Raw genomic sequence first — 26,454 nt, 5'->3', positions numbered from 1 at the left:
AGCTCCAGTGCTGGATGCCCCATGCTAAACAATTAGTGAGACAGGAACACAACCCCACTCATTAGCAGAGAGGCTGCCTAAAATCTTACTAAGTTCACAGACACCCCAAAAGACACCACCGGATGTAGCCCTGCCCACCAGAAAGACAAGATTCAGCCCCACCCACCAGGACACAGGCACCAGTCCCCTTGCCCAGGAAGCCTACAGAAGCCACTGAACCAACCTCAACCACTGGGGGCAGACACCAAAAACAATGGGAACTAGGAACCTACAGCCTGCTTAAAGGAGACACCAAACACATCACGTTAAATGGAATGAGAAGACAAAGAATTATGCAGCAGATGAAGGGGAAAGGTAAAAACCCACCAGATCAAACAAATGAAGAGGAAATAGGCAGTCTGCCTGAAACAGAATTCAGAGTAATGATAGTAAAGATGAACCAAAATCTTGGAAATGGAATGGAGAAATACAAGAAAGGTTTAACAAGGACCTAGAAGAACTAAAGAGCAAACAAACAATGATGAACAACACAATAAATGAAATTAAAAATTCTCTAGAAGGAATCAATAGCAGAATAACTGAAGCAGAAGAACAGATAAGTGACCTGGAAGATAAAAGAGTGGAAATAACTACCACACAGCAGAATAAAGAAAAAAGAATGAAAAGAATTGAGGACAGTCTCAGAGACTTCTGGGACAACATTAAACACATCAACATTTGAATTATATGGGTCCCAGAAGAAGAAGAGAAAAAGAAAGTGTCTGAGGAAATATTTGAACAGATTACAGTTGAAATTTCCCTAACATGGGAAAGAAATAGTCAGGCAAGTCCAGGAAGCACAGAGAGTCCCAGGCAGGATAAACCCAAGGAGCAACATGACAAGACACATATCAGTCAAACTATCAAAAATTAAATACAAAGAAAAAATATTAAAAGCAGCAAGGGAAAAACAACAAATAACATGCAAGGGACTCCCCATAAGGTTAACAGTTGATCTTTCAGCAGAAACTCTGCAAGCCAGAAGGGAGTGGCAGGACATATTTAAAGTGATGAAAGGGAAAACCTACAACCAAGATTACTGTACCCAGCAAGGATCTCATTCAGATTCAATGGAGAAATTAAAACCTTTACACACAAGCAAAAGCTAAGAGAATTCAGCACCACCAAACCAGCTTTAAAACAAATGCTAAAGGAACTTCTCTAGGCAGGAAACACAAGAGAAGGAAAAGACCTACAGTAACACACACAAAAAAACATTCAGGAAAGTGGTAATAGGAACATACATTTCAATAATTACCTTAAATATAAATGGATTAAATTTTCCAACCAAAAGACATAGACTGGCTGAATGGATCCCAAAGCAAGACCAGTATATATGCTGTCTACAAGAGACCTACTTCAGACCTATGGACACATACAGACTGAAAGTGAGGGGTTGGAAAAAGATATTCCATGCAAATGGAAATCAAAAGAAACGAGGAGTAGCAATTCTCATATCAGACAAAATACACTTGAAAATAAACACAATTACAAGAGATAAAGATGGACACTACATAATAATCAAGGTATCAATCCAAGAAGAAGATATAACAATTGTATATATTTATGGACCCAACATAAAGCAACAAAGTACATAAGGCAAAAGCTAACTGCCATATAAGGGGAAATCAACAGTACCACCAAAATAGTAGGGGACTTTAATGCCCCACTTTCACCAATGGACGGATCATCCAAAATGAAAATAAATAAGGAAACACAAGCTTTAAATGACACACTAGACAAGAAAGACTTAACTGATATTTATAGGATATTCCATCCAAAACAACAGAATACACTTTCTTCTCAAGTGCTCATGGAACATTCTCTAGGATAGATCATATCTTGGGTCACAAATCGAGCCTTGGCAAATTTAAGATAATTAAAATCATATCAAGTATCTTTTCAGAACAAACACTAAGAGACTAGATATCAATTACAGGAAAAAAATGTAAAAAATACAAAAATATGGAGGCTAAACAATGCACTAATAAATAACCAAGAGATCCCTGAAGAAATCAAAAAATACCTAGAAACAAATGACAATGAAAACACGATGACCAAAAACCTATGGGATGCAGCAAAAGCAGTTCTAAGAAGGAAGTTTATAGCAATACATTCCTACCTCAAGAAACAAGAAAATCTCAAACAACCTAGCCTTACACATAAGGTAATTAGAGAAAGAAGAACAAAAAAACCCCCAAAGTTAGCAGAAGGAAAGAAATCAAAAAGATCAGATCAGAAATAAGTGACAAAAGAAATGTGGGAAACAATAGCAAAGATCAATAAAACTAAAGGCTGGTTCTTTGAGAAGATAAAAAACTTAATAAACCATTAGCCAGACTCATCAAGAAAAAAAAGGAGAAGACTCAAATCAACAGAATTAGAAACAAAAAAGAAGTAACAACTGACACTGCAGAAATACAAAGGATCATGAGAGATTACTACAAGTAACTATGTGCAAATAAAATGGATAACCTGGAAGAACTGGACACATTCTTAGAAAAGCACAACCTTCCGAGACTGAACCAGGAAGAAATAGAAAATATAAACAGAACAATCACAAGCACTGAAATTGAATCTGTGATTAAAAATCTTCCAAAACAAAAGCCCAGGACCAGATGGCTTCACAGGTGAATTCCATCAAACATTTAGAGAAGAGCTAACACCCATCCTTCTCAAAATCTACCAAAACACAGCAGAGGTAGGAACACTCCCAAACTCATTCTACAAGGCCACCATTACCCTGATACTAAAACCACAAAATGATGTCACAAAAGAAAAAAACTACAGGCCAATATCACTGATGAACACAGATACAAAAATCCTCAACAAAATACAAGCAAACAGAATTCAACAGCACATTAAAAGGATCATACACCATGATCAACTGGGGTTTATCCCAGGAATGCAATGATTCTTCAATATATGCAAATCAATCAATGTGATACACCATATAAACAAATTGAAGGATGAAAACCATATGATCATCTCAATAGATGCAGAAAAAGCTTTCGAAAAATTCAACACACATTTACAATAAAAACTCTCCAGAAAGTAGGCATAGAGGGAATTTACTTCAACATAATAAAGACCATATATGACAAACCTACAGCAAACATCATACTCAACTGTGAAAAACTGAAAGCATTTCCTCTAAGATCAGGAACAAGACAAGGTTGTTCACTTTCAACAAGTGGGCAACAAGGCAACAAGGTTGCTCAGTTTCAACACTATTAATCAACATAGTTTTGGAAGTTGTAGCCACAGCAATCAGAGAAGAAAAGAAATAAAAGGAATCCAAATCAGAAAAGAAGAAGTAAAGCTGTCACTCTTTGCAGATGACATGATACTATAGATAGAGAATCCTAAAGATGCTACCAGAAAACCACTAGAGCTAATCAATGAATTTGGTAAAGTAGCAGGATACAAAATTAATGCACAGAAATCTCTTGCATTCCTATACACTAATGATGAAAAATCTGAAAGAGAAATTAAGGAAACACTCCCATTTACCACTTCAACAAAAAGAATAAAATACCTAGGAATAAACTTACCGAGGGAGACAAAAGACCTGTATGCAGAAAACTATAAGACACTGATGAAAGAAATTAAAGATGATACCAACAGATGGAGAGATATACCATTTTCTTGGATTGGAAGAATCAATAGTGTGAAAATGACTATACAACCCAAAGCAATCTACAGATTCAATGCAATCCCTATCAAATTACAAATGGCATTTTGTACGAAACTAGAACAAAAATTTCAGTTTGTATGGAAACACAAATGACGCTGAATAGCCAAAGCAATCTTGAGAAAGAAAAACGAAGTTGGAGGAATCAGTCTCCTGGACTTCAGACTATACTACAAAGCTACAGTAATCAAGACAGTATGGCACTGGCACAAAAACAAAAATATAGGTCAATGGAACAGGATAGAAAGCCCAGAGAAACACCAATGCACATATGGTCACCTTATCTTTGATAAAGGGGGCAAGAATATACAACGGAGAAAAGACAGCCTCTTCAATCAGTGGTGCTGGGAAAACTGGACAGGTTCAAGTAAAACATTAAAATTAGAAAAATTCCTAACACCATACACAAAAATAAACTCAAAATGGATTACAGACCTAAATGTAAGGCCAGACACTATAAAACTCTTAGAGGAAAACATAGGCAGAACATTCTATGACATAAATCCCAACAAGATACTTTTTGACCCACCTACTAGAGAAATGGAAATAAAAACAAAAATAAACAAATGGGACCTAATGAAACTTAAAACTTTTGCAAAGCAAAGGAAACTACAATCAAGACAAAAAGACAACCCTCAGAATGGTAGAAAATATTTGCAAACGAATCAATGGACAAAGGATTAATCTCCAAAATATATAAACAGCTCATGCAGCTCAATATTAAAACAACAAACAATCCAATCCAAAAATGGGCAGAAGACCTAAATAGACATTTCTCCAAAGAAGACATACAGGTGGCCAAGAAGCAAATGAAAAGCTGCTCAATATCACTAATTATTAGAGAAATGCAAATCAAAACTACAATGAGGTATCACCTCACACCAGTTAGAATGGGCATCATCAGAAAATGTACAAACAACAAATGCTGGAGAGGGTGTTGAGAAAGGGGAACCTTCTTGCACTGTTGGTGGGAATGTAAATTGATACAGCCACTATGGAGAACAGTATGGAGGTTCCTTAAAAAATTAAAAATAGAATTACCATATGACCCAGCAATCCCACTACTGGGCATATACCCAGAGAAAACCATAATTCAAAAAGACACATGCACCCCAATGTTCATTGCAGCACTATTTACAATATCCAGGTCATGGAAGCAACCAAATGCTCATCGACAGACCAACGGATAAAGAAGTTGTGGTACATATATAGAATGGAATATTACTCAGCCATAAAAAGGAACGAAATTGGTTCATTTTTTGAGATGTGGATGGATCTAGATACTGTCATACAGAGTGAAGTAAGTCAGAAAAACAAATATCGTATATTAATGCATATATGTGGAACCTAGAGAAATGGTAGAGATGAACCGGTTTGCAGGGCAGAAATAGAGACACAGATGTAGAGAACAAACATATGGACACCAATGGGGGGAAAGTGGTAGGGGGGTTGGTGGTGGAATGAATTGGGAGATTGGGATTGACATGTATACACTAATATGTATAAAATAGATAACTAATAAGAACCTGCTGTATAAAAAATAAATAAAATAAAAATTGAAAACAAAGGGAGACAGGCTTTAATGTATCAATAATTACATTAAGTGAAAATGGTCTAAATACATATTTTTAAGAAGAAAGATGGGGAAAGTGGATTAAAAAGCATTACCAATTTATACGTTGTCTACGCTTCAAATATACAAATATAAGCAGTTTGAAAATAAAAGGATAGAAAAATACACTGTTATGGGCTGAATTATACTGCCCCAAGTTAATGCTGATGTTCTAATCTGCAGTATCTCATAATGTAACAGTACTTGGAGATAGGGCCTTTAAAAAGAAAACTAAGTTAAGAGGATCATTAGGATTGGCCCTAATCCAATATGGCTGGTGTCCCTAAAGAAGAGTGAATTAGAACACAAAAATACACAGATGGATGACCAAGTGAAGACACAGTGAGACTTTGCAGCCATCTCTAATCAAAAGAGAGAGGCCTCAGAAATAAATAAACATGCTACTACCAAGTCCCAGACTTCTAGCCTCCAGGATTGTTAGAAAATAAAGTTCTATTTTTTTAGCCCCCCAGTCTATATTTTGTTATAGCAGCCCTAGCCAACGAATATAGATACCAAGCAAATACCAATCTAAACATTAATCAAAGAAAGCATGAGTTGTTTTAATACCATCACATAAAGTAGATTTCAGACCAAAGAATATTACCAGACACAGAAAAGAACATTATATAAAGATAAAAGGGCCAGCCCAGAAAGACATAGTAATCCTAAATGCATATGCATCAAACAGCAGAGCTGCAAAATATGTGAAGCAAAAACTGACTGAACATAAAGAAGTAGAATATTTCACAATTATAGTTGGAGACTTCAACACCACCTCTCAATAACTGAAAGAATAACTAGACAGAAAATCATCAAGGATACAGAAGAATTCAACAACACTATCAGCCAACAGGATATAATCAACATTTATAAAACCCATAAATAGCAGAATACACATTCTCATCAAGTTACCACAAAACACATTTCAAGACAGACTATATCCTAAGCCATAAAATGAACTTCAACACATTTAAAATAATGGAAATCATATAGAGTATGTTCTCTACTCACAGTGGAATCAAACCAGAAATCAATAATAAAAAGATAACGGGAAAATTTTCAACCACTTAGAAAATAAACAACAGACTTCTAAATAAACCATGGATCAAAGAAGAAGTATCAAAGAAATTAAAAAATATATTGAGCGGAATAAAAATTATGTCAGAATTTGTGGGACACAGCTAAAGCAACATGAAGAGGGAAATTTATAGAAATTTTACGCATAGGTTAGAAAACAGGAAAAAACTCAAATTAGTAATCTAAGCTCTAAACTCAAGAAGATAGAAAAAGATGAGAAAAGGAAACCCAAAGGAAGCAAAAGAAACCCAAGCCTAAAGAAGGAAGACAATAATAAAGACAGGAATTGAAATCAATGAAATTTGAAACAGAAAATCAATAGAGGAGATCAAGGAAACAAAGAGCTGGTTTTTTGAAAGGTCAACAAAATTGAAAAACCTCTAGCAAGAACAACCAAAAAAATAACAGAAAAGAAACAAATTGCCAATAACATAAATGAAACAAGGGCTATCACTATAGGCCCTGTAGCCACGAAAATTATAATAAGAACAAACTAAGAATAACTTTACAGAGATAAATAAACTTGACATTAGATGAAATGGACAAATTCCTCAAAAAACACAAACTATCACAACTCACACAATTTGGAATAGATAATTTGAATAACTCTACAACTATTATGGAAACTGAATTCATAATTTAAAAATGCCTCCAAGGGACTTCCCTGGTGGCTCAGTGGTTAAGAATCTGCCTGCCAATGCAGAGGACATGGGTTTGATCCCTGGTCTGGGAAGATCCCACATGCTGCAGAGCAACTAAGCCCGAGCGCCACAACTACTGAGCCCACGTTCAACAATTACTGAAGCCCATGCCCCTACAGCCCATGCTCCACGACAAGAGAAGCCACCACAATGAGAAGCCTGCATACCACTACGAAGAGCAGCCCCTGCTTGCCACAACTAGAGAAAGCCTGCGTGCAGCAACGAAGACCCAACGCAGCCAAAAATAAATAAATAATTAATTAAATATTTATTTATTTATTTATTTATTAAAAAAATGCGGGCTTCCCTGGTGGTGCAGTGGTTGAGAATCTGCCTGCTAATGCAGGGGACACGGGTTCGAGCCCTGGTGTGGGAAGATCCCACATGCCGTGGAGCAGCTAGGCCCATGAGCCACAACTACTGAGCCTGCGTGTCTGGAGCCTGTGCTCCACAACAAGAGATGCTGCGATAGTGAGAGGCCCCCGCACTGCAATGAAGAGCGGCCCCCGCTTGCCACAACTAGAGAAAGCCCTCACACAGAAACGAAGACCCAACACAGCCAAAAGTAAAATAAAATAAATAAATAAATAAAAGAAATGCATTCCATTAAAAACAAATACCTACAAAAGATTTCCAGGCACAGATGATTTCATTGGAGAATTCTACCAAACACTTAGAAGAGAATTAACATCAATTCTACACGATCTCTTCCAAAAAATGAAAGAGGAGGGAACATTCCCAATTCATTTCATGAAATTGGTATTACCCTGATACCAAAACCAGGTAATGACTACAAAAAGGAAACCACACTCAAGAGTACAGATATACAAATCCTTCATAAAATATTAGAAAATACAATTCAGCAACATAAAAGGAATTACACATTATTACCAAATGGGGTTAATTTCAAGGGTGCAAGGCTGATTCAACAATAAAAAATCAATGAATGTAATCTACCATATCAATAGGCTAAAGAAGAAAACTCATAAAATCACATCAATTGATCCAGAAAAAGTACTGGATAAAATTCAACACCCATGTGTGAATAAAGCTCTCAGACATGTAGGAAGAGAGGAGAAATTTCTCAACTAATAAAAAGCATGTACAAAAGAAAAAAAATCCCTACAAATAGATCATACTAAAGGGAAAAGGCTGAATTTTCCCCACTAAGATTGGGAAGGAGGGAAGAATGCCTACTCTCTCCATACTTATGCTACATAGACCTAAAGTTCCATCCAGGTCAATAAGGCAAGACAACGAAACAAATGATATACAGATCAGAAAGGAAGAATTAAAACTGTCCCTGAGAACCCTCTTGCACTGTTGGTAGGAATGTAAATTGATACAGCCTCTATGGAGAACAGTAGGGAGGTTCCTTACAAAACTAAAAATAGAACTACCATACAACCCAGCAATCCCACTACTGGGCATATACCCTGAGAAAATCATAATTCAAAAAGAGTCATGTACCACAATGTTCATTGCAGCTCTATTTACAATAGCCAGGACATGGAAACAACCTAAGTGTCCATCAACAGATGAATGGATAAAGAAGATGTGGCACATATATACAATGGAATATTACTCAGCCATAAAAAGAAATGAAATTGAGTTATGTGTAGTGAGGTGGATGGACAAAGAGTCTGTCATACAGAGTGAAGTAAGTCAGAAAGAGAAAAACAAATACTGTATGCTAACACATATATATGGAATCTAAAAAAAAAAAAAGGTCATGAAGAACCTAGGCTCAGGACGGGAATAAAGACGCAGATGTAGAGAATGGACTTGGGGACACGGGGAGGGGGAAGGGTAAACTGGGACGAAGTGAGAGAGTGGCATGGACATATATACACTACCAAATGTAAAACAGATAGCTAGTGGGAAGCAGCCGCATAGCACAGGGAAATCAGCTTGGTGCTTTGTGACCATTTAGAGGGGTGGGGTAGGGAGGGTGGGAGTTAGATGCAAGAGTGAGGGGACATGGGAATATATGTATACATATAGCTGATTCATTTTGTTATACTGTAGAAACTAACACAACAGTGTAAAACAATTATACTCCAATAAAGATGTTAAAAAAACAAACAAAAAAAAAACCTGTCCCTATTTGTAGATAACATGATTGATCATCTATGTAGAAAATCCCAAGGAATCTTAAAAAAAAAAAAACCTCCTAGAACTCCTAGAACTCATAAGTGAGTTCAGCAAAGATGCAAAATACAAGATAAATATACAAAAATTGTTTTTATTTCTACACACTATTTTATTTCTATTTACTAGCAAGGAACACAGAGACACCAAAATTTAAAATATACCATTTAAAATTGCTCAAAAAAGAGAAATAGGTGTAAATCTAACCAATATATATGTGTGTATATGTATGTGTATATATATATATGACTTGTATGCTGAAAACTACAAAATGCAGAGGAAAGTGATCAAAGAAGATTTTAATATATTGAGAGATATACTGTGTTAATGAGTTGGACAACATAGTAAAGATGTCAATTCTCCTTCCCCAAATTGCTATATAGGTTTAATACTATTCTTATCAAAATCTCAGTAATATGTTTGTAAAAATGAAGATTATTCTAAAATTTACATGGAAAGGAACTAGAATAGTTGAAAAGATTTTGGAAAAGTAGAATAAAGTGGGAGGAATTAGTCAAGATTAATTACATACCTACAAGATTAATTACATAGCAAGACTGTGCAGTATGGACAGAGGGATAAAAACACAGACCATTGGGACCAAATAGAGAACTCAGATATCTGATTAGGGGTTAATATCCAAAATATATAAAGAACATATAATAACTCAACAGCAGAAAAAACAAATTTTTAAATGGGCAGAGGATCTGAATAGACATTTTTTCAAAGACATCCAAATGGCCAACAACTACAGCAAAAGAAGATTAACATTACTAATCATCAGGATAATGCAAATCAAAACCACAATGTGATATCACCTCACACCTGTGAGAATGGCTGTTACCAAAAAGATAAGAAATAACAAGTGTTGGAGAGGAGGTGGAGAAAAGGAAAACCTCGAGCCCTGTTGGTGGGAATATAAATTGGTATGGCCACTATGGAAAAATGTATGGCGGTTCCTCAAAAAAATTAAAAATAATAAAACTAATATATGATCTAGCAATTCTACTCTGGAAATTTATTTGGATAAAAATGAAAACACCAATTTGAAAAGATATATGCACCCCCATGTTCACTGCAGCATTATTTTCAATAGCCAAATATGGAAAAACCTGAGTCCATCAATGGAGGAATGTATAAGAAAATGTGATATATATCTACATATAACTGTGATATATACTATACACACACACACACACACACACACACACACACACACTGGAATACTATTCAGCCACAAAAAAGAATGAAATCTTGCCATTTGCAACAATATGGATGGACTTTGAAGGCATTATGCTAAGTGAAATATGTCAGAGAATGACAACGTATGATCTCACTTCTGTGTGGAATTAAACAATAACAAAAACAACAAGCCAAGCTCACAGATACAGAGAACAGATTGGTGGTTGCCAGATGTGGAGGATGGGGGACAGGAGAAATGGGTGAAAGTACAAGAGCTACAAACTTCCAGTTATAAAATAATTAAGTCATGGGGATGTAATGTACAGCATGGTGACTATAGTTAATAACACTGTACAGTTTATTTGAAAATTGCTAACAGAGTAGATCCTAAAAGTCCTCATCGCAAGAAGAAAATTATTTTCTAACTGTATATGCTGATGGATGTTAACTGGACTTATTGTGCTGATCATTTTGCAATATATACAAATATTGAGTCATTATGTTGCACTCCTGAAATTAATATAATGTTATATGTCAAGTATACCTCAATCAAAAAAAATAAAGGACCTAGAAATAGACCCACACAAATATGCTCAGTAGAGTTTTTAACAATGGTGCAAGTGCAATTCAGTGGAGGAAAGATAGGCTTTTCAACAAATGGTGCTGGAGCAATTGGATATCCATAGGCAAAAAGATGAACTTCGCCCTAACGTCACACCTTATACAGAAATTAATCCTGGCGATGCAGCTGTGGGAATGGAAAGGAGGTGATGGATTACAGAGACAATGAGGGGATATAATCCACAGGTTGGACTAATTTTTTATAGGGGATGGATTAAGAGCTTTAGGCAGGAGTGAAGCAAGAGGGAAGAATCCAGGATGAACTTGGTTGTTGGACTAGAAGCTATTTGGGAGAGTGGGGCTAAAAGATGATATGTCCACATGTGGACATAGAAAGCTCCAGCTGCCTATAAGATATCCTGGTGGAAAAGCCCAGTCAACAGTTCACAACTGGGCCTAAAGCTCAGGAAAGACATATGACTGTACTAGAGATCTGGGGGTCGCCAGTAAATAGGGAGAGGATAACAAGAAAAAGGCAAGCAGTGGATTGAGTCCTGGGAACATTAACACTTAGGGAGATAGAGAAAGAGGATCCAGCCACAGGTAGTAAGAACAAATGCAGAAGGATAGGAAGAAAATCAGGATAAATGGTACCACTTCCTGAGAGCAAAAGGGAAGAGAGGGTTGTAAGAAGCATGGCTTGGTCAGTGGGGTCAAATGCTACAAAGAAGTCAAATATGATAAGAATTGAGAAATAGCCACTGCACTAACATTGAACTTTTGCTTGATGGCTTCAATGGAGGAGTAGAGCCAGAAGCCAGTTGCATTAATTTAAGGAGTAAATGGGAGGCAGGGAAGTGGACATTTGGGACAGAAAAGTTTGGCTCAGATATAAAGGAAAGAGGAAGGGGAGTAGCTAGAGATTGTGAAGGCATTAAAGGGTCAAGGGAAAGTTGTTAGGGGGCATTGTTTGTTGTGCTCACAGGCAGAGGGGACGATTCCAATAGAAAGCAGAAGGCTGGAGATATAGATGAGACTGGAATGCACATATATCAAGATATCTTATAAAATTCTCATAGTCATGGCTTTTGTTCAAAGCCTGAACTAGGTGCTTTTCCACTAAGATCAGAAACAAGGTAAGGATACCCCTCTTCTTTTCAACATCATACTGGACATTCAAGCTAATGCAAAAGGACAAGAAAAGGAAATAAAAGGTATACAAATTCAGAAGAAAAGCAAAACCCTTTGTTCACATGACATGATAGCCCATACAGAAAATTCCACAGAAGTGACCAAAAAAAATCATGAAACTAATAAGCGATTAAATCAAGATTGCAGGATACAAGGTTAATATCCAAAGTCTATTGTCTTCCCAAATAACAGCAATGAAAAATTAGAACTTGAAATTAAAAACATAATACCATTTATATTAGCGCATGTGAAAAAATACTTAGGCTTAAACCTAACAAAATATGTTAAGATCAAGATGAGGAAGTCTACAATATTCTGATGAAAGAAATCAAAATTGGGCTTCCCTGGTGGCGCAGTGGTTGGGAGTCCGCCTGCCGATGCAGGGGACATGGGTTCATGCCCCGGTCCGAGAGGATCCCGCATGCCGTGGAGCGGCTGGGACCATGGGCCATGGCCGCTGAACCTGCGCGTCCGGAGCCTGTGCTCTGCAATGGGAGACGCCACGGCAGTGAGAGGCCCGCGTGGCCGCAAAAAAAAAAAAAAAAAAAAAAAAAAAGAAATCAAAATTAAATAAATGGAGAGCTAGTCCATGTTCATGGATCAGGAAGCTCAATATTATTAAGATGTCACTTCCTTCCAACTTCATCTGTAGACTCAATGCAATTTCAATAAAAATCCCAGGAAGTTATTTTATGAATAATAACAAACTGATTCCAAAGTATATATGGAAATGCAAAAGACTCAGAATAAGTCAACACACTATTTTTTTTTGTTTGTTTGTTTTTTGTTTTTGTTTTTTTTTTTTTGCGGTATGTGGGCCTCTCACTGCTGTGGCCTCTCCCGCGGCGGAGCACAGGCTCCGGACGCGCAGACTCAGCGACCATGGCTCACGGGCCCAGCCGCTCCGCGGCACGTGGGATCCTCCCGGACCGGGGCACGAACCCGCGTCCCCTGCATCGGCAGGCGAACTCTCAACCACTGCGCCACCAGGGAAGCCCTCAACACACTATTGAAGAACAAAGTCAGAAGACTGATACTACCCAACTTCAAGATTTATTATAAAGCTACAGCAATCAAGACAGTATGCTACTGGCCAGAGAATAGAAAAATAAATCAATGGGACAGAATAGAGAGCCAAGAACGAGAACCACACAAATAAAGTAAAATTATCTTTGACAAAGGAGCAAAGATAATTCAATGGAGAAATGATTGTTTTTTCGATAAATGGTGCTGGACTAACTGGACAGCTACCTCAAAAAAATGAATCTAGATGCAGACCTTATAACCTCCACAAAAATTAACTCAAAATGGGTCATACTCCCAAATGTAAAACACCAAACTATAAAACTCCTAGATTATAACATAGGAGAAAATCTAGATGACCTTGGATAAGGCAATGGCTTTTTAGGTACAACACCAAAGACATGACCCATGAAAGAAAAAGATGAGAAGTTGCACTTCATTAAAATTAAAAACTCCTACTCTGTGAAAGACACTGTCAAGAGGATGAGAAGACAAGCCACAGATTGGGAGAAAATACTTGCAAAAAAACATATCTGATACAGGACTGTTACATAAAATATACCAAGAACTGTTAATACTCAGCAATAAGAAAATGAACAACCTGATTTAAAAAATGGTCAAAAGACCTAAATAGACACCTCACCAAAGAAGATATACAGATGGTAAATAAACATATGAAAACGTGCTCAACATCATATGTTATTGGGGAATGCTAATTAAAATGAGACACCACAACATACCTATTAGAATGGTTATAATCCAACACCCATTGCTGGTAAGGATGTGAAACAACAGGAACTCTCATTCATTGCTGACGGGAATAAAAAATGGTATAGCTATTTTGGAAGACAGTTTAGTAATTTCTTACAAAACTAAACAAACTCTCACCATACAGTCCATCAATCATGCTCATGAATGTTTACAGCAGTTTTATTCACAGTTGCCAAAACTTGGAAGCCACCAAAACATCTTTCAATAGGTCAATGAGCAAACAAACTGAGGTACATTTAAACTATAAAATATTATTCCACAATAAAAAGAAATGAGCTATGAAGCCACAAAAAGAAACAGAGGAACCTTGAATGCATATTGGTAAGTGAAAGAAGTCGACCTGAAAAGCCTACGTGTTGTATAATTCCAGCCACATGAAATCTCGGAAAAGGTAAAACTATGGAGTCAAAGGTCAGTGGTTGTCGCAGGTTTGGGGGGAGGAAGGAATGAATAGGTGGAGCATAGAGCAGTAAATAGGGCAATAAAACTATTCTGCATGATACTGTAATGTTGGACACATGTAATGATACATTTGTCAAAACCTGTAGCGTGCACCTCACAAAGTGTGAACCCCAATTTAAACTATGGACTCCAGTTGAGAATGATGTGGCAATGCTGGTTCATCAATTGTACCAAATGTACCACGCTTGCGAGAGATGTGGATGGTGGGGGAGGCTGTGTATTGTGGGGAGAGGAAGGCGGCCATACGGGAACTCTCTGTACTTTCCGCTCAATTTTGCTGTGACCCTGACACTGCTCTGAAAAATAAAGTCTATTGAGAAATATGCGAAACGTTCATCATCCAAATATCTTGTTTAGGCTCCAGCAGGTGCAGGAACCGCCAGACAGAGCATACCCCATGTCAGCAGCTGAGAGCACAGAACAGAGAAGGTTACCTTAGAGCACTTCCTCAGAGGCCAAAGGGGACTTTCTTCTTTGCTTATTTTTACAACTGGTGGAAGAAAACATTTAGTTCCTTGGAGGCCCAGGGACAGTCAAACGAGGCAGCTGTGGGCCAGCTTTCCGAGAAGCCTTACAAAAGCATGGCAGCATCCAGACTTCCTGTTCCCAGGGCTGCCATCAACATCATGCCATTGCCAAGGAAGCCAGATGGAGGACAGATCAGCTGGCACCCGGCATCGGGCCATTTCCCTACTTGGTCGTTCACCTGCCCCAGCCCACTGTTGATGTGTTCCTGTTTTGGTTGTATCTTTTAAGCTTTTCCAGAGCGCTTGTCACACACAACAAGAAAACATGCTGTCACATTCCCTCTCCAACTCTCTCTAGGTCAGTGGTGCTCAACCTAGGCTACACATTGAAATCCTCTGGGGAGGCTGAAAAGGCTGACACTACCTGGGCCCCACCTGCTGAGATCCTTAATTTGATTGGTGTGGAAGTGGGTTCCCACGTGATTCTAATTTGCAGTCAAGGTTGTAAATTACTAGTCTCAGCAGGTCCGTGGGGTTTACACAGACTCCTACACTCCACCCAGCCATAGGAAGGGGTTTTTTCTGGTTTCAGAGACATTCTTCCATGCCCCATCCCATCCCCAGCACACACAACAAGGCTCTAGGAAACATTCTTTCAGTTGATGTATTCACTAATCGTCATGGATATGTATTGAGCACCTACTACGTGAAGCTAGATGCTGGGAAACTACATACACTTCCCTCAAAGAGCTCAGTATAAAAACATCATCAACCTAAAGACCTCTTATACAAAAGATTAAGTTCTAGGGTCACTATTTAAGGTGACAGTTTGTAGAGATTCAATTTGACAAGTCTCCGCCCTGGCTCAGGGCTCTGTCAGCCAGAAGGAGGAGGAGGCCTCTTTGTAATTCACCCAAGGTACCACACATGCTAGCTGGGGTGCTGGCCTCATGCAGAAGGACCTGAGTCAGGCACTAGCACCATGCCTGGTGCATGGGAGGTACTCTGTATTATTCATTGAGCGACTACAATGGGCTGCACAGAAGCGTTCATAAGAGGGATTAATTCTGTCTACAGGGATGAGGTTGAGAAAGTATGAAGAGGTAACAGTTGAGCTGAACCTTGAGGAACGGCATGCCTGGTGGGGAGACAGGAGACAAGCATCCCCCAAGATGGGTTGAACTACGGAGTGGAGAGTGGGTATCTGAGGCATTTATATCTGCCGGAGCACCGCACGGAGGGGCTGTATGAAGCAAGCAGACAAGGGAGAAGTTGTGAAGGGCTTATGATGGAGTAGGGACTTGTACCCACTGGGGAGCAGTGGGAGGATTTTCATCTCACATGTAGCACAATCAGACCTTGGTTTCTTCGATTACACTGGTAGCCATGTGGAAAAGAACGTAACCAAAGACTCCAACTCAGTTGCAAAGGCCCTTAGGAGCCTTGAGAATTCCCAAGGGAAATTTAAAGTTAGATCCCCAGGAATTCTCAGGATTCGACTCTTCCTCCCTCAGCCTCCATACACCCTGCTCACACTCTACACCAAGGCTACTAAAGGCTCCATCTGGGTTTTTGTTGGCTATTAGTACCTTTGCAGTGGGTGCAGCAATGGCTTTGTCTATACTTCTTCAGATGATCTGAGGTGATCAAGAGTCAAAGAAGAAACAGTCTTGAGAGAATTTGTATCCTGAGACTTCCCCCATCAAAGCTGTCCACAACCAACTGACAGAAGACCTTGACCAGAGGGAGAACAAATGATAAATTTTGACGAGTATTCCATTCCTCCTAGAGAGCGCTATGAATCTTGAAGAAACACTTCTGCAAAACCAGAGAGAAAATATGCTACCCTACATTTCTTAGGGTGTTCCTATATTTTAGGGACTCAAGAGTGAGCAATTTCTTTTACCCTCAAAAGCCCATCAGATACCCACACAGTCTAAATATAAAGTTGTCATGTTCATTTCATGAAATGTACTGCTCACATAAGTAGAAATGGAGGATTATTGCATGCTCTTCTTTCTACATATTCTTTCATGAATTCTGAATGTTTTTGTTGAAATGTAAATTTTTAGTAGCTTATCTTCTGTAATTTAAACCAACAAAAAATAAACTCCTAGGGCCCACCTCTCTTACTGAATCAGAATCTCTAGGAGCAGAGCCCAGGAATCTGTATTCTAAGGAGCTCCCAGTTGATCTAACTCATTGCCTCCCTGACTTCAGGCATCTACATAACCTTTGCCATAGTCACAGTGCCCTTTTGCTATTGTTCACTCAAGTTGTTTTAGGTCAACTTTAAAATTGTATTCATCCTAAATAATATCCATTAAATCACGGTTTTGATGCATCGTGTTCTAAAAATGTACATTAAAACACCTAACTATTTAAAAAACCCATTGTGGACTAGCTGAAGGCAGCCCCTGCTCCGCCCCACTAATTCAAACTAATTAGAAAGAGTGGGTTCAGCTGCGTCCGGGCCCATGTGATTCAAACTTTGGAGTCTCTTCTTCTAGGACCCCTCTTCCTAGGCATGGGTGCCCTCACACAGCCCTGTGGAAAGCCCCTCACTGCCAGGACGCACCCCTGTCCTTCCCCCAGGTACCCTCTCCTGTCGCTCCAACCAAACTGGCTTTTTATATCTGAACTTCGGACGGTATCACTACAGCACGTTAATAAATGTTAAAATAAAATTTGCAGGTTCAACCCCTAGTAGCAAAAGTGCTTTGTTTTCCAAGAATGGGATTCTTCTCAAACGGATATGTTCATACAGCCCTTTGCATCAGCACCTAAAAACGGCACCCGTTTCTCCAGCTTCATTTCTTTTCAATCTTCCTCACTCACTCTGCCTCAGCCACACTGGCTTTTTTTAGTCCTTGGAACACACCATACTTTCTCCCTCTTAACATACAAGCTTATTCCTACCTCAGGGCCTCTGCATTTGCTGGATTTCTTCACGTCACTGCCACCTACAAATTCTTTCGGTTTCAACTCAAACGTCACTGCTTTCCCAGAGGCAGCTCCTGACCAACTCAGCAAAAGTTACACCAATTCCCCACAAGCGCTCCCCTCCAGGCATCCTCTATCACAGCTGTTTTCAACCAAGGGTATTATTGCCTCTCAGGAGACCTTGGTAATGTCTACAGACATTTGCAGTTGTCACCACCTGGGGGGCACAAGTGTTCTCTAGTGAGTAGAGGCCAGGGATGCTGATACACAATCATATAATGCACAGTACAGCTCCCTACCACAAAGGGTTATCTGGCCCCAGATGCCATGTTTGAGAAGTTCAGCTCTACCGGTGTATATCTTTTTTTCCTTATCATTACCAGCACCTGAATTGATGGTGTGGGGTTTTCTTTCCTACTGAATTGGAGCTCCTTGGGAACTGGAGTTCAGCGCTGTTCTCTGTTCCACCCACAGCACCTAGAGGAATGTCAGGCACACCTGACTCTCAAATCTTGCCCCATTTGCCCTTGTCCTGAGAGTCCACAGCAAGTTGAAGATGGCTGGCTTTGACTAAATGATGAGAATAAGAAAACAAGTCAATTTCCAAAATGAAAACAAAAATGTGTTTTATTAATGAGTGTAGGTACAAATCAAGCTCATGATGAGGAGTCCCTCACACCTGCATGTACTCACAAAATTATCTTCACAGCCATCAATGAAAGATTGGTTCCTCTACTTTTAAAGATGTGCAGAATTTCCTAAGTTCAAATATATAGCTTTAATTATACCAGTGTCCTAAAGCCCCAAGATCGATTGTAGAAAATGGAATCTCGATGGTCTCAAAAGATCAAAAACAAAAGTAAATTCATTATATAAAATTGGTACTTTTACAGAAAAGAATTTAATATTAACTAAGTACCTCCCCTTCCTTCCCTCTAACCCATGCTCCCTCTCAGTTATTGACAAATTTTTGTACAGTTTAAAATGATAGCCAAATTACCCAATATCAACTTTTCAAAAACAGAAACATTATTCAGAAAAATAATAAAAGGTACCATATAGCAAGAGACTTATGAATGCAACACCGTTGAAATTATTTACTGAGCACTGATGCTAGATCTATCACTACCAACTCCACACACACACAAAAGAAACCTTTGCATTTCTGTAGTGTTTTTCACTTTTATTTTTCTCACAAAGAATATGTCATTGGAATTACCACTATACACCAATGTATGTTTGGAAATAATTCTAAGAGGTGTAAAAAAAATTTAGCACAACATTGTAAATCATCTCTACTTCATTAAAAAATATATTAAAAACTTAGGCATAAAGAATGATTTATCCTAATGTCATCAATGTTACTGGTAAGAGTTAGGATTAGAACTCAGGTCCTATCTCTAATTCTGTGTACCATCCGCTTTCTCCCAGTTTCCCCATCTTGTTTCACAGAATGCTACTGGGTGTGCCAGTAGTCATGGTGCTCAGGGATTTTAAACAAATTTTGGAAATGCTGGATTGAATAAAGTCGATCAAATTCCCACAACCTGTAATGTGTCATCACAAAACTCCAGGAAGGATATGGAGAATAGAGCACGCATCAAAAAATTCAAAGCCCCACAAGCCACAAAGCAGGTAACAAACGTGAGCCTGCAGGCAAGGCAAGGGCTGGGGCGAGGCTGAGGGATGTGGCGCCATCTAGTGGGGCCCTGGCTGCATAGGGATGCAGCCCGATGTTGTTAGCTCTTTCCAGAGAAGTTATCCATCTTGACATTAATTTGAAATCACTGTGGTTATGCATGTTGTCTTGAATTTTTAAAAAAAAAAATCCCTGTAGTTGGAATATAATTTTTTAAACTAGATCAGCCTGGTCCCACTTGTGAAAACTAGTATACAATGTTTAGCAATCTTCTTTGCCCCATAACCTTTATTCAGAGGTCCTGTTAATTTCCCAGAACTCCGCAGAAGTGTCAAAAACACTGCCTTCAAAAACGAGCATCCAGCCCTCATGGACAACTTTGGTGAGAGTAGCTCTGAACACCTCCCAAATAACTCAAGCATGAGTTGTTTCAGGGTTTGCTCAAATTGAAATTAATTTCCAGTCTTGTTAACTGTTCATGTAGAAATGCTCCTAGTGATTAAAAATATCCTTACCGTTAGCCTTTCTCTAACTCTTCTGGAAAAACCAAAAATTTAATTGAGCTGTGAAAAAGATATAACACAGGAATTGATTCAATATGAAAAAGACCCTTTATCCTTCCAAAACAATTTTAAAAATCATAGTGGTTCGAGGACAATTTAGCATTTCGGTTGAAACTGGTAACACTCTCAAACAACACTATTATGTTTGCAAACTAGCTTTTCTAAGTCAGAAAGCCTCTTTTACTACTCCCTCCCCCTCTTTTTTCCTTTTATTTCCACCCTGCCTCATTCTAAAAATTACATCAGAGAGTCTGCCAGTTGTCTGCATAAGTGCCTAGAACTGTGGCACCAATGTAGCAGAAACAGCATAAATCATGTGGCAATTGATTTTCTTCCCCTGGTGTCTCCATGGTCCACTCACTACGCTAGCTTCTTCTAACTGTTAAAATACCCATCCTGGTCCCAGGGAAAGCAATTCTATTTCCAGAGCCCTGAGAAACCAGATCTACCTATAATGGCAAAATCACACTCACATTTTCCCATTGTGTAAATAAAAACCTGTACACTCCCATGATTTGAAACCCTTGGGGGCCCTAAGGAATATAACATTTGAAGTTACTTGATTAAAAAAAAAAGACAATCATGAAATGCTTCCAAGTTAAGTCCTTTAAGTCCCAAATTGGATTTGCTGATTTTAAGTAGTATTCAGCTCTTCTTGACAGCTTTGGTAACTGAGGTAGTAGTGTTTATTCTGTCTCCCCAAGGAGAATTCTTGATAGAAAACAGGATTCATAGGGTCTAAAGAGAATGTACAATTCTAAGGAATAAATTTCATGTTTTGGAGAGAGCTCTGCAATGACCAGAAAGATTGAACCAGTTTTAGTATAAAAAATTAGGACAATGTTACAGAGGTTGACGGTACACAGATGAGCTACACTCACTCTACCCAATATCACCGACTGGTTGGAATGCCATGGGAAACTGACGGAAAAATTGTCCTGCTTCATGAAGGGACTCTGGCACAGTGATATCTGGTCACTGTCTTCCACAGTCAAGGGCATAACGCCTTAGAAGGCCACTGGATCCATGACTTAATGAAGGTCATCAATAATGTAGATATTGTCTTCTGCTCGGACAGGCTTCAGAGCTGCATTTTTCAAAGCTCCAATGTGAGAGTCCCTCAACGGAATCACACTACAGAAAGAATAACATGAGTAAGAGAAAAGCAGACCACTTCTCAAGTATGAGCAGTGCATTTGTTTATGTTCAAGTAAGAATGGGTATTTGCATTTCCCAGAACCCCATTCACACAGCCTATGAAATAAATAGAAGCTTTCAGAGTTGTGAATATGAAATTTCAGGAAAGTCTGTTTAATAAGCAGGTAGAAAACCTCAGCAGTAGTTTCAGAAACCTCAGACTGGTCTCCTTCTAGAGTCTCATGTAATAGAATACAAAAATTGAAAATCTAGGGACTTCCCTGATGGTCCAGTGGTAAAGAATCTGCCTTCCAATGCAGGGGACGCAGGTTCAATCCCTGGTCGGGGAACTAGGATTGCACATGCCATGGGGCAACTAAGCCCGTGTGCCAGAACTACTGAGCTTGCAGGCCTTAGTGAGAGAGCCCTCATGCTGCAAACTACAAAGCCCACACACTCTGGAGCCCACGTGCCACAACTAGAGAGAGAAAACCCGTACACCACAACTAGAAAGAAGCCCATGCACTGCAACAAAAGATCCCACATGCCTCAAAGAAGATCCCATGTGCCACAACTAAGACCCGATGCAGCCAAATAAATAAATAAATATTTTTTAAAAAAACAAAGAAAGAAAATCTAAGAAGACAAACATCAGACATCAAATTGAAGTACTAAACCAGTATACATATTCTCAAAGACGGCTAGGACATGGTTTGGCTAGTGTTTTTCCAACTGTGGACTGTGACCCTTTAGAGAGGGTTATTAAATCTATTTAGTGCTCTATATCCTGTTTTTAAGATAAATATATATAAGTATACAAAATATCAGAGCATACTGGTATAGTAAAATAGTATTGTTTCATCAAAGTGTATACTAGATCATGGAGTCAAAAATCTTACCATGCCTTAATGGTCAAAATTAGAAAGCCATGGGTTAAATGACTTTTATAACACATATGCTCACACATCAATATGAATAGGTCATTTGTGGAGTTTTGATTTTGCTACTCTTTTATAATTTGTAGTGTATACAGTTACTACTTTTTATTAGTTAAGCCTGCCCAGAAATGATATGAAATGTACTACATCTTCATTCAGCTCTGATCTTTAAACGGATTAGTCACACATGTGTGGAAACCGTTTAGGTGTCAGCAGCTCAAAATGAATCAATGTGATATAGGTGCACCAAAAATAACTTCATGGGGAAATGCTCAGTTTTGGTTTTGTTTTGCTTTGCTTTGCTGTATTATACAGTATTTCCTACAATGAATATTTTCTTTTCTAATTAGATGACAATAAGTGAAACTTTAAAAAAACATTAACAGCAAAAGGACAAAAATAAACTAAAAGGATGCTATCTTTCATGCTTTTCTGCCTGTAGGGAGTATTTTTTTTCTTCCATTCCTGGAAGCAGATAGTCAAAAATTTCTATAAGTATAGGTTTTGGACTCTAAGAGACATAAGACTGAGTCTTTTACCTGCTGTGGGGTGTGACCTTGGATGTTGCTTAACATCTCTAAACCTGTTTTCCAATCTGTAGACTAAGAACAATAATAGTGCCTATGAAGGGTTTACAGGTTCACTGCTGTGAAGGGCATGACTGCAATAATAAAAGCCAATGTTTATGGAACACTTGCAATATGTTTGGCATAGTTCAAGGCATGTTCTGTGGATTGGCTCATATGATTAACTCAGACATAGGAAAGACTATGTAATAACATCCAATGAAAGAGAACTAGGAATAACATCTGGCAGCTTAAGAGGGATGGATTTGGAATCGAAGAAAGACCTGTTTAAAGCCCAAGCTGGACAATCACAGAAAGACAGACAAAATGAAAAGGCAGAGGACCATGTCCCAGATGAAGGAACAAAATAAAACCCCAGAAAAACAACTAAATGAAGTGGAGATAGGCAACCTTCCAGAAAAAGAATTCAGAATAATGATAGTGAAGGTGATCCATGACCTCAGAAAAAGAATGGAGGCAAAGGTCAAGAAGATGCAACAAATGTTTACCAAAGGCCTAGAAGAATTAAAGAACAAACAAACAGAGATGAATAATACAATAATTGTAAGGAAAATTCACTAGAAGGAATCAATAGCAGAATAACTGATGCAGAAGAACGGATAAGTGACCTGGAAGACAGAATGGTGGAAATCACTGCTGTGGAACAGAATAAAGAAAAAAGAATGAAAATAAATGAAGACAGCCTAAGAGATTCTCTGGGACAATATTAAATGCAACAGCATTCGGATTATAGGGGTCCCAGAAGGAGAAGAGAGAGAGAAAGGACCAGAGAAAATATTTCAAGAGATTATAGTTGAAAATATCCCTAACATGGGAAAGGAAATAGCCACCGAAGTCCAGGAAGTGCAGCGAGTCCCATACAGGATAAACACAAGGAGAAACACACCAAGATACATAGTAATGAAATTGGCAAAAAGTAAAGACAAAGAAAAATTATTGAAAGCCACAAGGGAAAAACGACAAATAACATACAAGGGAACTCCCATAAGGTTAACAGCTGATTTCTCAACAGAAACTCTACAAGCCAGAAGGGAGTGGCATGATATACTTAAAGCGATGAAAGGGAAAAACCTACAACCAAGATTACTTTACCCAGCAAGGATCTCATTCAGATTTGATGGAGAAATCAAAACCTTTACAGACAAGCAAAAGCTAAGAGAATTCAGCAACACCAAACCAGCTCTACAACAAATGCTAAAGGTACTTCTCTAATTGGGGAACACAAGAGAATGAAAGGACCTACAAAAACAAACTCAAAACAATTAAAAAAATGGTCATAAGAACATACATATTGATAATCATCTTAAATGTGAATGGATTAAATGCTCCAACCAAAAGACACAGGTTCACTGAATGGATACAAAAACAAGACCCATATATATGCTGTCTACAAGAGATCTACTTCAGACATAGGGACACATACAGACTGAAAGTGAGGGGATGGAAAAAGATATTCCATGCAAATGGAAATCAGAAGAAAGCTGAAAAAAAAAAAAAAAAAAGAAAGCTGGAGTAGCAATACTCATATCAGATAAAATAGACTTTAAAATAAAGAATGTTACAAGAGACAAGGAAGGACACTACCTAATGATCAAGGGATCAATCCAAGAAGAAGATACAGCAATTATAAATATCTATGTACCCAACATAGGAGCACCTCAATATGTAAGGCAAATGCTGACAGCTATAAAAGAGGAAATTGACAGTAACACAATAATAGTGGGGGACTTTAACACCTCACTTACACCAATGGACAGAACATCCAGACAGAAAATTAATAAGGAAACACAAGCTTTAAATGACACAATAGACCAGATAGATTTAATTGATGTTTATAGGACATTCCATCCAAAAACACCATATTACACTTTCTCCTCAAGTGCACATGGAACATTCTCCAGGATAGATCACATCTTGGGTCACAAATCAAGCCTGGGTAAATTTAAAGAAATTGAAATTGTATCAAGCATCTTTTCCAACCACAACACTATGATATTAGAAATAAATTACAGGAAAAAAATGTAAAAAACACAAACACATGGAAGCTAAACAATATGCTACTAAATAACCAAGAGATCACTGAAGAAATCAAAGCAGAAATCAAAAAATACCTAGAGACAAATGACAACAAAAACACGATGATCCAAAATCTATGGGATGCAGCAAAAGCAGTTCTAAGAGGGAAGTTTATAGCAATACAACCCTACCTCAAGAAACAAGAAAAATCTCAAATAAACAATTTAAACTTACACCTAAAGGAACTTGAAAAAGAAGAACAAACAAAACCCAAAGTTAGCACAAGGAAAGAAATCATAAACATTAGAGCAGAAAAAAATGAAATAGAAACAAAGGAAAAAAGAGCAAAGATCAATAAAACTAAAAGCTGGTTCTCTGAGAAGATAAATAAACCTTTAGGCAAACTCATCAAGAAAAAGACTGAAAGGACTGAAATCAATAAAATTAGAAAAGAAAAAGGAGAAGTTACAACAGACACCGCAGAAATACAAAGTATAATAAGAAACTACTACAACAAACTCTATGCCAATAAAATGGATAACCTGGAAGAAATGGACAAATCCTTAGAAAGGTATAACCTTCCAAGACTTAACCTGGAAGAAATAGAAAATATAAACAGACCAATCACAAGTAATGAAATTGAAACTGTGATTAAAAACCTTCCAACAAATAGAAGTCCAGGACCACATGGCTTCACAGGTGAATTCCATCAAACATTTAGAGAAGAGCTAACACCCACCCTTCTCAAACTCCTCCAAAAAATTGCAGAGGAAGGAACACTCACAAACTCATTCTACGAGGCCACCATCACCCTGATACCAAAACCAGACAAAGACACTACAAAAAAAGAAAATTACAGACCAATATCACTGATGAATATAGATGCAAAAATCCTCAATAAAATACTAGCAAACAGAATGCAACAACACATTAAAAGGATCATACACCATGACCACATGGGATTTATCCCAGGAATGCAAGGATTCTTCAATATATGCAAATCAATCAATGTGATACACCACATTAACAAATTGCAGAATAAGAACCATGTGATCATCTCAATAGACGCAGAAAGAGCATCTGACAAAATTCCACACCTGTGTATGATAAAAACCCTCTAGAAAGTGGGCATAGAGAGAAGGTACCTCAACATAATAAAGGCCATATACCACAAACCCACAGCAACATCATTCTCAATGGTGAAAAACTGAAAGCATTTCCTCTAAGATCAGGAATAAGACAAGGATGTCCAGTCTCGCCACTATTATTCAACATAGTTTTGGAAGTCTTAGCCACAGCAATCAGAGAAAAAAAGAAATAAGAGGAATACGAATTGGAAAAGAAGAAGTAAAACTGTCACTGCTGGCAGATGACATGATACTATACATAGAAAATCCTAAAGATGCAAAGTAATCCTTATCAAATTACCAATGGCAATTTTTAAAGAACAAGAGAACTACTAGAGCTAACCAATGAATTTGGTAAAGTTGCAGGATACAAAATTAATGCAAAGAAATCTCTTGCATTCCTATACACTAACCACGAAAGATCAGAAAGAGAAATTAAGGAAACAATCCCATTCACCATTGCAACAAAAAGAATAAAATACCTAGGAATAAACCTGTGTAAGAAGGTAAAAGACCTGTACTCAGAAAACTGTAAGACATTGATGAAAGAAATCAAAGATGACACAAACA

General features: G+C 38.0%; 2 protein-coding genes across 2 annotated transcripts in view; one reads left to right on the top strand and one right to left on the bottom strand.

Moving 5' to 3' along the window:
- Positions 1-26,454, top strand: part of SGCD (sarcoglycan delta) — a 745,702-nt gene that overhangs the window by 629,220 nt on the left and 90,028 nt on the right. The gene's annotated exons all lie outside the window — the stretch shown is intronic.
- The window catches only part of HAVCR1 (hepatitis A virus cellular receptor 1), a 45,791-nt gene continuing 39,031 nt past the window's right edge, over positions 19,695-26,454 (bottom strand). The window contains exon 11 of the mRNA XM_049707829.1: positions 19,695-21,213. Within this exon, the coding sequence (XP_049563786.1) occupies positions 21,111-21,213 (103 nt within the window). The 3' untranslated portion in view covers positions 19,695-21,110. The remainder of the gene's footprint in view (positions 21,214-26,454) is intronic.

Source organism: Orcinus orca, chromosome 3 (assembly GCF_937001465.1).
Source record: "Orcinus orca chromosome 3, mOrcOrc1.1, whole genome shotgun sequence".
NCBI classification, from domain to species: Eukaryota; Metazoa; Chordata; class Mammalia; order Artiodactyla; family Delphinidae; genus Orcinus; species Orcinus orca.
Note: the sequence above shows the minus strand (reverse complement) of the source record. Positions and strands in the feature narration are given on the sequence as shown.